Here is a 15779-nt window from a genome sequence, read left to right as displayed (position 1 = left end):
TTATTATTTTGCAACCTTTGGTTGTTAAAACGGGAACTTTTTTTCTGAGCCAGATGAACATGTTTTTACATTCGACGCAAATGAAGAGGGTCTGGTACTTGGATGCTGATTGGAAAGGAGTCGAGGATGGAGTACAAAGCATGGGGACAGAGACTTAACTGATTTCATTTATATCATGTCAGTGCCTGATACGGACATAAGAGTTCAGTTCCATGGCAGTATGATAATTTACGAATTAAAAAACAAACAAACAAACAACACGCACACACACTACACAATATTAGGGTGATGATGTAAATAAAGATACAGCTGACAGTTAATGCTGGAAGGGACTTCATGTGACCCAGTCTGCACTAGATAAACTGATTAATTGGGTCGTGGGGTCGTGGAGTCGTGGAGTCGTGGAGTCGTGGGGTCGTGGGGTCGTGGAACAGTGCGCTCATCAACGTTTTAGAAGATTCGCGATAGAGAAGCCAGTGTAAGTGTCTGACGAATTGGACATTGTGACAGGAAGGAAAATATATTCCTCATATCCGTGTGCACTTGGTTTGACACAAACCGCCTGTAGGACGGAAAGTTTCCGAACAGGCTTGAGATGTCTGGCACACCCAAAGTGAATCATAAGAGAAAGAACTGTTTAATTTCATATAACGACCTTTTTTTGTCAAAACCTCCTTCATAAAATAAATAAATAGCAGGAGCAAATAAACAGAATCAACAAACAACAACCAAATGTGTATGAATACTAAATCAACATTTTTTCGCCTTTTATCTGAATAATAGTAAAAATTGTCTTCATCCTCTGATTCTTCTTCCGCAGTCTTGTCATGGATGAGGTTTTTATTATCTGCGTGACGAACAACATTGCCAAGCTGATGTGAAGCAAGAGACAAACGTCCCTCCACAGACCAGCCTGTGCAAGACAGCAACAGTTCAGCCTTGTTTTCCCTGCCAGTGTCTTGAGGGTGAACAGTTTGTGGCACTTCAAATGCTAACGGAAATTCCAGAGTTCATGAATGACTCAACGGAAATCACGCATTTGAGAGTGCAGACGGCCTTGAAAGCAGAGAGGGAGAGAGAGATGGGGGGAGGGTTGTTTTACTCCCGAGCCAGCAGCTAAGGATATATTCTGGCAAAGCAGTCAGCCCTGTAAACAGATCCACATGAACTGAAAACATACACACACAAACACACAGAATTACATGAGAAACTCAAGGAGGAAATAATTGTCTTCGAGGTTCTAAAAACAGAGTTCTTTCCCTTGTTGCTTACCAGACGATGGAGGATGCGCTGACCACCTGTTTCTGAGCTGTTGTTTACTCATGCATGGCGGTGATGTTTACACAATATGACAATGAAAGACTACTCACCGGTGAAACATGCGTGACACTGTTTCCTTTCTTCTCATATAATAAGAAAGAGGGGATACATAAATAGAGAGAAAGAAAGATAAATAAAAACAGTTTGCAAAAGGCTGAAGTTGATGAACTCGAAAACAAAACAGCTATTGAAATTTTAAAATGAGAATTTAAATTTTTTTAAAACTAAATAAAGCCAATGTTCCAAAAGGGATTTGAACTTGTTAACCGATCAACAAAAGATGTGAGTGATGATCTGGTTGTCGTTTATGTGACGTCTTCTGACGAAACAGCTGTCTATAGGTATGACGACTAAGTAGAGGAAACGTTGACAGCCTTTTCTAATCAAACATCGATAACAAATACGATGATCGCAGTAAGCTGACGCCTCAATACCAGACGGAGAATACTGAAAGAAGACACAGCATAATGTTCTCCGTGGATAAACTCGCGAACTGTTGCTTGTTTGCTGTATGTTTGTGACACACCTATCGGCACTTACACATCCCAGGTGAGCATAACGGTTTGTGTGAATAATTCTAGGTGTTTGCTTGAAGGAAATCATTAAAGAAGAAACAATTTTCAAGATTAGGACGATTGTAAGTGACATTAAAGAAAGAAGATGATCAAACACAAACTAAACTTTAATTTTCCCCAATATTTGTGATATTGAAGAAATTCAATAATGATACGTACAATAAGCTTTTTATTTTTCTGAACACCTGTAAATGTTTCTTATATTTGTCTCGTCATCTGTCAGGTAACTAATCAGTCCTATTGATGAGTGGGCTCCTCATTTCATTCTTCCATTGATCTTTGTATTCGCTGCCCTTATTAAAAAAAAACCAACTGAGGTTGTTTGCTCTCTTTAATTAATACTCAGCCATCTTCTTACTGTGGCAGACACGGTGAAGACATGGCAATGAACGAAAACTGCCGGGAACGAAGTCGAGCCCTCTTTTTAGTTAGTCTCCTCCTCTTGACATCAGTGTTTTCCACACACGCTCAGTCAGGTAAAGTCACTGAACCATGGACGTGTGTAGGTGGACTGCTGTCTGTCTGCCGAGACCAACAGTGGAGAACGTCTAAGCGTTGTATACAGAGAGAGAGAGACGTGTCCTACACATCAATAAAAATTAAATTAAATTTCGATAACTTTCCAGATGGTTCTGTTCGATGGTTGCTGAACATGCGATGACATCTAAGCACACACACACACACAGTCTTGTCATTTTCTTTATCTGTCTTGTAGCGTCGCCGCTGGAGTCGTCGTCCCTGCCAATCTTCGTGGTGAAGCTGATGATGGTGATATTGACCGTCGTTTGTCTGCCCATCGCGTTTATGTGGTTTAGGACCACACGGTGAGTACCCCCTGCCCTCCAACGTCACGTGTCTGTGAGCACGTGAGACAAGGAGTATGGTGCTCGGCGTGCTGGAGCGCACCTTCATTTTTGTCAGCAACGCACCTTTCACAAAGGCCTGAGGTTTTGATATACTTTGCTTCTTCATCTCGGTTCATTTCTCTAAATAAACTTTGTCAACCTCTTCATATTGTACAAATGGGGCAATTACTGTTAAACACGTGACTGTCACGTGAATGGTTTTAATCACATTCATAGAAATCACTTTCACCAAATGAAATTACAAAAAGGAAAGGCCGAATGACCAGACATGGATGCAATCAATTAGACAGAATTTTCATTGCATTCTGTTTTCTTCTACATCGCATAATGCTCTCGTATACAAAGCATACGATTATTATCAATACATTATAAATGAAAACTTACTTGATTTTTTTATAATAGTAGTCATTGTTATGACTCAATACGGTTATTTTACCCAAAACATTGTTCTTGTTTACACAGCAAATTAGTGTTGGTTATTCTACACCACAACCCTGTTATATTTGCTGTGAACACCCTGAGTCTATAAATACACATCTTTCTTCTTATTATTTCAGAAAAAATCAGAGGAATTTACTCAAAGCAAATGTCAAGATGGAAGAAGTGAGTTTGATTCTATAACTCACTTCATGAACTGGGCAATGGTTGTTATAAGCTGTGTGTTTAATTAGTACACAAAGTGTTGGCATAACTTGCAAAAAGCTTAAAAAATGTCTCACTAATGATTGAGCAATATCCGGGGATTTCGTGAGCGTTAAATCTTAAATGGAAATTGACTAAAAAAAAAATAAAAAATAAAAAATAAAAAATAAAAAGAGTATTAAACACGGTAACCAAAATGAGAGGGAGACAGAGATGGAGTTGAAGAATGTGAAAGACAGAGAGAAGAAAGTCAGGGAACAGTGAAGGTCGTAAGCAAGTAAGCAGATACAGAAATCTTTGCACAACACAAACCAACGTTTTTTTCTGTGGGTACAAACAATACAGTAAAATGCAAGCCAGTATAAATGCAGCGTTGTATACCAGTTTCCATTTGCACACATGTAAATCCACGAAACATGATTAGGATTTTATAATCTTCTCAATCTTTAAAATTTCTTTTCGCAGTTCAATACACCAGTTCTTGAATACTCGGAAAGTTGGTTAACTGCTTCAGTGACGATAAAGACTACATAAATAAATAAACATCGTGTTTTCAGCAGAATACAGTGAATACACTAGTATAAAGCTACGTGTAAAAAATAAATGAAGTTATAAAGTTAGCAACATCTCCCCACTCTAGAACACACTGTACACAACAGTCCTCTCTGGAAATGTGTTGCTGCCACGCCCAGATTTTAGCGAAATTTCCAACCGAAGACAAGGAAGAGAATTAAGGTGAAGAGGAAAAGAATGGCTGCAGCAACGATAAAAATTAGTGTCGATTGACTGTGGCTTTCAGCAGCTTTGTAATCTCTTCTACCATTTGCCATACGTGTCTGAAAAAAATATCAAACAGTTATTTTTTTTTATTTGTAACACTAAGCGGTTGAATCATTTGTCTAATTATTTTTCATAAAACTTCCTTTCCCTACTAGAAAATGACTTCATGCACATAAAGAGGCCAAGGACATGGGCAGCACAATTACAGATGTGTTAGTTTACGTGAGAAAAGTTTCAGTTAGAGGGAGCTATGGAGCGTATGTTCATTTTGTCTATGGACAAAAACGACGTCACGCGTGTCCCATCTATCTGTACATGGTGATGTTTACAGTCCTATTTCTGGAGAAAATGAAACCATAATCTAGGTTAGCTCAAAATTCTCTCTCCTTAAAACAGTGTCAATGACGATTTGATGAGGATGATGATGCTTACCTTATAGGAAAATACGATGGCAATTATACCAAGAATTAGGTTTAAGAAGATACAGCTGACGATAGATAAGTACAAGTAGTCATCGGCAGGTTCCCGCTACTCGGATGGATTGAACAAGTAAAAGGCATTGTTATAAGCAATAGGAGAAAAGCTTACAAAAATAAATAAATGAGCAAAGTAACTAAATTTCTATTTTACAGCAAGTTCATTTGTCCAACTAAGAGTTTCGAAAGATGTAGACGGGTATTAAATAGCATCTCTGAAATGTTTTTGTGTTATCCTATGGTCTAATCTATTTGGTTTTTGTTTGTTTAATACATAAACTAAACAGTCTATGCAATATTCTTCCAAATGAACAAATTCTATATCTTACAAATTATGTCATTTTAAAATTTTTATTAACATTTAACTTGTGATAATAATCAGTGTAGAAAATGTAATATTTAATAATAACAATCATCAAGTTTTTAATTTATGGGCTGAAAACTGTCATCGATAATTTACGACGCATTTTATATTACATTTGTATTGTACTCCTTTAACCGTCTAGGAAAATGTACTTCAAGGAGTAAATGCGGCGAGAAATATTGATGGCACTACATTGTTGATGCATTCACCAGAAAATAATCTACAAATGTACCCCAACACACCCTCCACCAATCAACTCACATCACGACGGGTCCATTAATTTTGTCTCAGTTGCCGAAAATTGTCTGTTACAAATGGCGCATTTGATATCAAAATCCTCTGCTAGCACACGGCTACAAATACTGAAAGTCGTAAAACGAACAATAAAAAAAGTCATCATACCCTAGCTCTTGGAATTAACCCCGTCGTCTGTGGACTATCCGAGTAATAATCTGGAGGTGGCGATCCCTCCGCGTAATAGCCTGGGGGTGGTGGTGTGCCCGGTGGGTCCTGTCCCGGGGGTTGTGGTGGTGGAGAACTCATGGTGGTCACTCCTGGAGAGTATGTTGCATAGTTTGGCTGCACTGCCTATTAAACGGGATAAGGAGCATCCAAATCTGTGCCACAGGGACCACTTTTGTCAGCTTTTGAAGAGACCTGTATCGCGAAAACGAAAAGTGAGCATCAAGTACTTCAGCACTTACAAGTGATCTCAAAACGCGTGTACAAAATAAACAAAACTCTAGCTTCAAGACGGCTTTATTTCACCTGAGCACTTTAGCGATAGAGGCTACCGGTCGACTCGACCAATTCGTTCACAGCCCGCAGACAACTCGACCAACAAGAATTTTCTATTCAGTATGATGTAACTGGTGGCTCGTTGCATGCAAAGTGATACATGGACATTTCCCAAGAAACGAAGAGTCGATTAAAGAGACGGTGTGTCTGCAACCAGAAAGCACATGCGTAAATAGTAGCCAGAGGTTAGATGTGAACACAGCTGGACCCACAACGAGATAAATAATCCTCCTTTCCATCCCTATGAATACTGATATTCAACAGGAAAATAACCCATATTTTAAATAAGATAGGAAAACGTTTACAGTGTTAGAACTCTTCTCGAATCCACTTTCTCTCCTACACACCTCCCCCACCTCAAGGCTGATTGTGTGAACCTTGCGCTGCTAGTCCTGTCGAGGTATGTTGCAACCATCATCTCAACCATCGTTTATCAAAACATCAAGAAACGGCAACAAACTCAGTCGACGTGCTCACCTCCATTCCCACTTCTTGTCGCTCATGCTTCTAGAAACATGTCTGCGGACAAGATACGTCATCCTCTGGTGACGTCAAAGACATCATATCGTCACAGCACGTGGTCGGGACCGAGACTATGAACACCCTACTAGTTGACAAGTTCAAGCACTTCCACCAGCAATAACACAAGAACTGAGGCGTCGAGTTCGTTCACAGGGATCGTGTATTGAAGTTTCTTGGAAATAAATAAATTAATAAATAAAAAACACTGTTATTTTTTTCCGGATAGACTTTGTTTCTGAAATCCTAATAGGGATAGAAAGATTCCGATATTTGAAAATGTAGTTCAGCATTGTTTGTTTCTCGACGAAACCTGAGGATTTCCTCAACCGTATTTAGACATGAGTCATTTCCCTTCGTCAGGTCCTCTACCCCCAACATACACACATAACTGTCATCTCCCTATGACCTGTGATGTCATTGTGAATGTAAACACTCGAAATACACGCGAAAGGGAAGCAATCTTTGCTGTCTACTTGTAAAGTCTTACCAGCATGCTTTCCCTTGTTAACCACCTGTAGTACTCTCCATTCGGATGCTGTCCTTGTCTGTGTCAGTGTCACTGGTCACGCGAGCTACATCTTTGGAAGAATCGCTCTTCATGTCTACAGCTGGTTCGTTCACTGCTCTCTGACTAATTGTTTTGTCAACCCCTTGTTTGTATCAACAATACATTGTAGACAATAGGTTATATGTTACTTTCCTCGGTTTCAAGTCATTGGCCTGGAACAAAATAAAACAAGGAATTGGTCACCGGTATACAAGTGAATCCATTTTCCGGAATGGTGTTACAGCTGTTTGTGTAATAAATGTTGACTTTCTGCTGGTTACATCTTTCTTTGGGAACGTGATGTTCCACTTGCGGATTGTTAAACAATATTACTTTGGTGTCGTCTACGAAATTCTTATTCATTTATATTTGAAGTCAACATACATCTCAATGTGTGAGATAAGGTTAAATTATACTCAAACTTAAAATTCGATGCTATCTTACTTCTGAGACAGAGAGAGGAAAGAGAGGGGAAGCTGAATCCAGTTTTATCTTGCTTCTATTACCTGGGTTAAGCAAGAGAGAGAGAGAGATAAATCAACAACAACAACAACAACAACAACAACAACAACAACAACAACAACAAAATAAAAAAAACAAAGAGGGAGGGAGACAGAGATAAAATTGAAGAATGTGAAAGACAGAGAGAAGAACAGGTAGGGAACAGTGGAAATCGTAAGCAAGTAAGCAGATACAGAAATCTTTGCACAACACAAACCAACGTTTTTTCTGTGGGTACAAACAATACAGTAAAATGCAAGCCAGGATAAATGCAACGTTATATACCAGTTTCCATTTGCACACATGTAAATCCACGAAATATGATTGGGATTTAATAATCTTCTCAATCTTTAATATTTCTTTTCGCAGTTCAATACACCAGTTCTTGAATTCTCGGAAAGTTTGTTAACTGCTTCAGTGACAATAAAGACTAAATAAATAAATAAACATTGTGTTTGCAGCAGAATACAGTGAACACACTAGTATAAAGCTACATGTAAAAAATACATGAAGTTATAAAGTTAGCAATATCTCCCCACTCTAGAACACACTGTACACAACAGTCCTCTCTGCGGCCGAAAATGTGTTGCTGCCACGCCCAGATTTTAGCGAAATTTCAAACCGAATACAAGGGAGAGAATTAATGTGACTATGCCAACAATGGCTGCAGCCATGATTAACATTAGTGTCGTTTGACTGTGTCTTTCAGCAGCTTCGTAATCTCCTCTTTCATTGGCCATACGTGTCTGAAAAAAATATTAAACAGTTAATCTTGATTTGTAACACTAAGCGGTTGAATCATTTGTCTAATTATTTTTCATAAAACTCCTTTCCCTTCTAGAAAATGACTTCATGCACCTAAAGAGGCCAAGGACATGGGCAGCACAATTACAGATGTGTTAGTTTACGTGGGAAAGGTGTCAGCTAGAAGGAGCTATGGAGCGTATGTTCATTTTGTCTATCTGGGGACAAACATGACGTCACAGGTGTCCCATCTATCTGTACATAGTGATGTTTACAGAGAAAAAGAAACCATAATCTAGGTTAGCTCTAAATTCTCTCTCCTCGAAACAGTGTCAACGACGACGACGATGATGATGATTTGATGAGGATGATGTTGCTTACCTTACACGACCATATGATGGCAAAGATACCAATAATTAGGTTTAAGAAGATACAGCTGAGGACAGCTAAGCACAAGTGGTCATCGGGAGGTTCCCGCTACTCGGATGGATTGAACAAGTAAAAGGCATTGTTATGCGCAAAAAGAGACAACCTGCTAAGCAGAAATAAATAAATAAATAAATGAGCAAAGTAACTGAATTTCTATTTTACAGCAAGTTCATTTGTCCAACTAAGAGTTTCAAAAGACGTAGGCAGGTATTAAATAGCATTTTCTGTTTAATACATAAACTAAACAGTGTACGCGATCTCCTCCTAAATGAATAAATTCTATATTTTACAAATTATTTCATTTTTTAATTTTTAGCAACATTTACATACTTGTGATAATTATTAGTGTAGAAAATGTAATATTTCACAATAACAATCATCCCCTTTTTAATTTATGGGCTGAAAGCTTTTATCGATAAAATTTGCGACGCATTTTATAATACATTTGTATTGTACTCCATCAACCATCTAGGAAAATGTACTTCAAGGAGTAAATGCGGCGAGAAATATTGATGACACTCTATTGCTGATACATTCACCCGAAAATAATCTACAAATGTACCCCAACACTCCCCCCCTCCCCAATAAACTCACATCCCGACGGGTCCATTAATTTTGCTTAGTTTACGAAAATTGTCTTTACAAATGGCTCATTTGATTTCAAAATCCTCTGCTAGCACAAATACCCTGATTACTAACAAGTTCTCCATGGCTATAAATGCAAAAACGAACAATAAAAAAAGTCATCATACCCTAACTCCTGAGATTATCACCATCGTCCGTGGATTATTTGGGTAATAACCTGGAGGTGGCGGACCCGCCACGTAATAGCCTGGGGGTGGTGGTGTCCCCGGCGGGTAGTGTCCCGGGGGTGGTGGCCCCATCTGGTATTGTGCAGGGGGTGGTGACCCCATAGGGTAATATCCCGGGGGTGGTGGTGGTGGTGGTGGTGGTGGTGGTGGAGAACTCATAGTGGTCACTCCTGGAGGGTATGTTGCATAGTTTGGCTGCGCTGCCTGTTGAACGGGATAAGGAGCATCCAAATCTGTGCCTAAGGGACCGCTCTTATCAGCTTTTGAAGAGACCTGTATCGCGAAAACGAAAAGTCAAGATCAAGTACTTTATCAATTACAAGTGATCTCAAAACACAAGCACATGCGTAAATAGCAGCCAGAGGTTAGATGTGAACACAGCTGGACCCAACACGAGAGAGAAATCCCTGTGAATATTGATATTCAACAGGAAAATATCCCATAATTTAAATAAAAGAAGAAAACGTTTACAGTGTTAGAGCTCTGGTTTATAATGACTCGAATCCACTTTCTCTAGTACACATCTCCCCCCCCCCCCCGCCCTAAAAAAAAAAGTGAATTTCGTGCTTGGTGTACACACGTGCACTGCTTTGTGTGCGCGGGAATGTGTGAGTCAATCAAAGACTATTTTGTGACATACTTATCGCAAAGCTGATGATTTGGTCACATCGATGCCAGTCAGTGGTGGAGTGGACTACGGGTTACGGAGGTGGCCTAATGGACTTTGGGGTGTGGCCGGATCGACAGGCACTCGCGATAGAACGGTAAATGCAGTCTGGCAACGTTTAGCTCAGTGAAGTGTGACATGTTTGAGTCTCCTGTCACGTCCAGACTTTTAAGAGCATGGTCCCTACCTTATGTTCTTCGAAGCCTTTTCCTTGTTAAGGATTAAGGTATTAATTAAACAATAGGTCATCTGGAAGATATCATATCGAGTGGTGTAGGTGCCTCTGATAGCAAAACTGGATACTGGTTTATTTGTCAGCTATGGGAAGATAATAATATACAGCTCGTGAGATCTTTATCCTTCCATTCTTCCATTTCTCATCTCGCAAGAAATGTAACTAATCGGGGCTAGCAACGGATTCTACACACAAATTGCAGGAGTAGGAGTAAAGGAAATCGTAGGACGTCACTCCGTCTGTTTGGCCAGTCACCAGTACAACCGTAGCCCTACCTTAAAGTTGAACCCTTTCCCTTATTAACTGCGATCCTACTTGGATTGATTGGTATAACGCCTGACAGTAGTTTCTAACAAGTGTCAAGCCGTACCTCAAGGCTGATTGTGTGAACCTTGCGCTGCTAGTCCTGTCGAGTTATGATGCAACCATCATCTCAACCATCGTTTACCAAAACATCAAGCAGCGGCAACAAACTCAGTCGACGTGCTCACCTCCATTCCCACCTCTTGTCGCTCATGCTTCTAGAAACATGTCTGCGGACAAGATACGTCATTCTCTAGTGACGTCAAAGGCATCGTATCGTCACAGCACGTGGTGAAGGACGTAATAATAACAATCAGAAGTAATAAAAATGGCGCATTTGTCTAGAGCCTCTTTACAGCATCAGCCAGACTGAAGGCACGCGAGCACGCTTTATTCGTAACTAAATTGAATCTACACACAGAGTATTAATATGTCCGTGCCTCGGACAGGCTACTATGGCCGCATCGGCCACTTGACTCTAGTTGGTCTGACAAGGGAGTCAATGGACGTAGCCTATAATGTGTCGTGCTCTCTCTTCCAATCTTGTAGGTGAAGCTGATGATGGTGATATTGACCGTCATTTGTCTGCCCATCGCGTATATGTAGTTTAGGACCACTCGGTGAGTACCCCCTGCCCTCCAACGTCACGTGTCTTTGTGAACACGTGAGACAAGGAGTATGGTGCTCGGCGTTCTGGAGCGCACCTTCATTTTTGTCAGCAACGCACCTTTCACAAAGGCCTGAGGTTTTGATATACTTTGCTTCTTAAACTCGGTTCATTTCTCTAAATAAACTTTGTCAACCTCTTCATATTGTACAAATGAGGCAATTATTGTTAAACGCGTGAGTGTCAGTAAATTGTTTTAATCACATTTATAGAAAACCCTTTAGGCATCGACAGTTTACCGAGCGACAGTTGTGTCCCAGATTTACAGGTTTTTAGTTTTTGGTACCCATTCACTCGCAAGTTCTCTTTGATCGAAATGAAATTACGAAAAGGAAAGGCCGAATGATGAGACATGGATGCAATCAACTGGACAGAATTTTCATTGCATTCTGTTTTCCTCAACATCACAACGTATACAATTCAAGTCCTTTCACCACCAGCACGTCTGTGTGAGGGAGGCAGACAATACCTTTACTAGCTGAATAATAATTCTTCTGTTATCACCTAATATTATCTTTTATACGACGATTTTAATAAGACTGTTACAATATTCTGCAATGTCCACACACAGAATAAACCGCTCACGCGAAAGTCAGTTGATTAACAAAATCTCGTTTAAATTTCGTTTGGTAACCATTTGGTTCTTATTGTCTCAACCATTCGAGTTTTGTCTAAATTAATGAGAGTGAAAGCTTTGGGATGGTGGTTAAGATCAGTGTCACCGACGCCGACTTTCACACGAGCAACACACACACGACGTCTGTACGCGTTCTTTCATCACACAAAACAACGATTACCTGAGGCTATCCACATGATATTAATAAGTAGCTCGAATGGCTCAGGATTTAGAGATTATAAAACACAAATGCATAAATAATATCTCGCCTCTACACAATACTATATCGGTGACACACAGCGAACGATAAATACAATGTTTATCTCCGGCCACTTCCCCGATCAATCACACTTAGTCAAATAACTCTTAATCTTTATCTCAACTTTTATCATCTATAAATGGAAAACACACGCCTTTCACAGTTCTGTTCATCAACACAAAGTTCCAATTTTGTTATCTCATTTATAATCGCACCAGCATTCGTGAGTGCTTCACTTACAGTTTCTTGTCGACACGAAGGCTACGGTACACTGTCCACACACTGCTGAGTGTTTCACCGAAGGCGAAAGGATTAGATCTAGACGAATCCTCAATCAAAAGGGCGCTAACACAGCTGCTCGTACACAGAGAGAAAAAAACAAAACAAACAAAAACAAACCCTTGGCTAGGCAAGGAATTACTTCTGGCATCTACGCTCACATTAACACTTACACAACATACTCTCACTCTCATGTCCGCCAGTGCCGTCTGCTTCTTCTATATGTCGCTAGAGTGATCTCCCTTTTCTCTCTGACATTCTCACTCATTCATAGTTATTTACCCTTTCAGTTTACGAACAGCGAAGGGATTAGACCAGGGATGGCGAACCTTTTTCAGTCCGAGTGCCAATTATTTCAATTTCAAAGCAATAAAAATTGCTGCGTGCGAAGTCGGTCTACTTAATGACGCCGCTATTGAAACGAAGTGCTACAGCCAATAACCAGTAAGTTTGCTGCGCGGAAAAAATAAAGCTGCTTAGTATAAAATTATAAATTATAAAATAATACTTATTTATTCAACGTTATTATCCTGACATACAGATTTTGAAGTCTTGGGGCAGGCTATTACTTATGATAATTTGAAAATTTAAAAAATCCATCAGCGTCGTCGCGTGCCGCACAAAATCGTTTCACGTGCCACCTTGGGCACGCGTGCCATAGGTTCGCCATCCCTGGATTAGACTGACTTTAAAACAAGGAGGTACAGACTGATTCGTGATTATCACCTATCGTGACCGAGACTGTGAACATCCTACCAGTTGACAAGTTCAACCACCGTCGCCAGCAACAGAACAAGAACTTGGGGTGTCGAGTGCGATCACAGGAATCATATATAGAAGTTATTTTGACATAAATAAATGAATAAATAAAAAACCTACTGTTATTACTTTCCGGATAGAGTTTGTTTCCTCAGCTCTGAAATCCTAATAAGAATAATGATGGCGATATTTGAAAATGTAGTTCAGCTTTGTTTGTTAGGTCGACGAAACCTTAGGATTTCCTCAACTGTATTTACTGTATTTCAGACTAGAGTCTTTACTACTAAGGTATTGTGTTTAAATTACTGACCTTTTTCTACTAAAACCTGCAAATTGAGGCCCTGACATTACTGTCAATTTACCTGTCTAGGAGCATGGGCGTGTTTTTGTTTCTCGTTAATAAAGGGGTTTGAATTTAAAATAATTGTTTCTCCACACAACTTTTGACTGTCGACACTTTTAAATGCTTATTAGGGAACAAAAGCTTTAAGGTGAAAAAAAAAACAGTCTTGAACTACTTTTTGAAAGTATAGATAGAATTCGTTATATTAATCAGTCTTGAGTCATGTGCATCTCAATGACTTTAGACCGGCGGCCTTAACATCGTTGGTCATGAAAGTATTTGAGACAATCATCAAAGCATTGATTCTTACAGCCGCTAAAAATCGTCTTGGTCCCTTGCAATTTGCATACCAGTCCAAGCGAGGTGTTGATGATGCTAAACTGTTTATCCTCCACACTTTAATCAAACACCTGGAGAATCCTCAAGCCCATGCTCGACTATTATTCGCTGATTTCTCTTCGGCCTTTAACACTATCCAGCCACATATCCTAGATCGAAGACTCCTCGACGAGTTTTCCCTTGATCATCAGCTAGTGTCATGGATAATTCACTTTTTGGTCGACAGGCAGCAACGAGTTCTTGTCAATGGCACTTTTTCCGACTTAACCACCACATGCACCGGCTCACCTCAGGGATGTGTTCTATCCCCGTTTCTGTTTATCCTGTATACCAACAGTTGTCGCAGTAGTCATGAGGGTCACTATCTTGTCAAATTCTCTGATGACACTGCACTGCTGTCTCTCCTTAGCGGGCCGGTGCACACCCACGGTATTGCTTTGGAAGAATTCATTGTTTGGTGCGATGACAACTTTCTAGAACTTAATGTGAGTAAGACGAAGGAGATTGAATTCTGCGTGAAACGCGATAAAAGTGGATGAGAAGGTGATGGACGAACTACCTTATCGTCAGAAGAGAGCATCCAGTAGTGCAGTGCTTTCGAAGGGGGTCGTTTTGCCTGATCATCTCTTTATGGATCTTCCATCATGACCTCGCACCGTCACAATTCACTGGCTTTGAGAGAATGTTTAGTCAAAAAAGAATCAGTCCAGCCTTTTCACATCCAAAGCATAGTCAGAAAATAGCTCCGTGTAATTTCGTCTTTTTCCTGATGATTACATCACTTTTAGAAAGCTACCACTAGAGTACAGTGAACAATTATCACCTATCGTGACCGAGACTGTGAATATCCTACCAGATGACAACTTCAAGCACCGTCGCCAGCAATAGCACAAGAACTGGGGCGTCGAGTTCGTTCACAGGGATCATATATAGAATGTTGTTTTTTTTTTTACATAAATAAATGAATAAATAAAAAAACCCCACTGTTATTACTTTCCGGATAGACTTTGTTTCCTCAGCTCTGAAATCCTAATAAGAATGATGATGGCGATATTTGAAAATGTAGTTCAGCTTTGTTTGTTAGCTCGACGAAACCTGAGGATTTCCTCAACTGTATTTACTGTATTTCAGACTTGAGGCTTTGCTACTAAGGTGTTGTGTTTAAATTACTGACCTTTTTCTACTAAAACCTGCAAATTGAGGCCATGACATTATAATTCTTTGCCCTGTCAATTTACCTGTCTAGGGCATAGGGGTGTTTTTGTTTCTCGTTAATAAAGGTGTTTGAAATTAAAATAATTGTTTCTCTACACAACTTTTGACTGTCGACACTTTTAAATGCTTATTAGCAAAAAAGAAAAAAAAAAGGTTTAAGGTGAAAAGAAACAGTCTTGAACTACTCTTTGAAAGTATAGATAGAATTCGTTATATGAATCAGTCTTGAGTCCTTTCCCTTTCGACACACGCAGAACTGTCATCGCACTTAGACCCGTGATGTCATTGTTATCAATCGAAATGCAAGCGAAAGGGAAGCAATGAAGCAATCTTTGCTGTCTGCTTGTAAAGTCTTACTAGCATGCTCTCCCTTGTTAAGGACCTGTAGTACTCTCCATTCCAGGGGTGGGCAATTAATTTTCCCAAGGGGCCGCATGAGAAATTGGAATGGTTTTAGAGGGCCGGACTAATTTAGTTAAATCAGTTTTACCCAATATTGTATATATAGTATATATACTAGCGGGCGGGCCAGCGGGCGGGCCGGTCAGAGACAGGAGGCGGGCCGGATCCGGCCCGCGGGCCGGCCTTTGACCAGGTCTGCTCCATTCGGATGCTGTACTTGTCTGTGTCAGTGTCACTGGTCACGCGAGCTACATCTTTGGGAGAATCGCTCTTCATGTCTACAGCTGGTTCATTCACTGCTCTCTGACTAATTGTTTTG

General features: G+C 40.0%; 1 protein-coding gene and 2 long non-coding RNA genes across 5 annotated transcripts; 1 reads left to right on the top strand and 2 right to left on the bottom strand.

The window, feature by feature from the left end:
- Positions 1–1706: 1706 nt before the first annotated feature.
- Positions 1707–3603, top strand: LOC112573537. Its single transcript, XR_003101249.1, has 4 exons — positions 1707–1869; positions 2262–2371; positions 2611–2719; positions 3319–3603. It is a non-coding gene; the product is annotated as an uncharacterized LOC112573537 (long non-coding RNA).
- A 165-nt stretch (positions 3604–3768) lies between these two features.
- Positions 3769–6351, bottom strand: LOC112573538. Of its 3 annotated transcripts, none has more exons than XR_003101250.1 (5): positions 6299–6351; positions 5792–5968; positions 5426–5680; positions 4616–4711; positions 3769–4239 (listed from the first exon to the last, which is right to left on the bottom strand). It is a non-coding gene; the product is annotated as an uncharacterized LOC112573538 (long non-coding RNA). The 3 variants fall into 3 exon arrangements; XR_003101252.1 differs by having other exon boundaries at positions 6169–6339; XR_003101251.1 differs by having other exon boundaries at positions 6178–6339.
- Positions 6352–7715: 1364 nt separating this feature from the next.
- LOC112573534 (leucine-rich repeat extensin-like protein 3) lies at positions 7716–10832 on the bottom strand. Its single transcript, XM_025254003.1, has 4 exons — positions 10649–10832; positions 9317–9649; positions 8517–8612; positions 7716–8137 (listed from the first exon to the last, which is right to left on the bottom strand). Exons 2-4 carry the CDS (start codon positions 9533–9535, stop codon positions 7997–7999), a joined length of 456 nt encoding a protein of 151 aa, XP_025109788.1. The 5' UTR covers positions 9536–9649; positions 10649–10832; the 3' UTR covers positions 7716–7996.
- Between the last annotated feature and the right edge of the window lie 4947 nt (positions 10833–15779).

Source organism: Pomacea canaliculata, linkage group LG10 (genome assembly GCF_003073045.1).
Source record: "Pomacea canaliculata isolate SZHN2017 linkage group LG10, ASM307304v1, whole genome shotgun sequence".
Taxonomy (NCBI): domain Eukaryota; kingdom Metazoa; phylum Mollusca; class Gastropoda; order Architaenioglossa; family Ampullariidae; genus Pomacea; species Pomacea canaliculata.
Note: the sequence above shows the minus strand (reverse complement) of the source record. Positions and strands in the feature narration are given on the sequence as shown.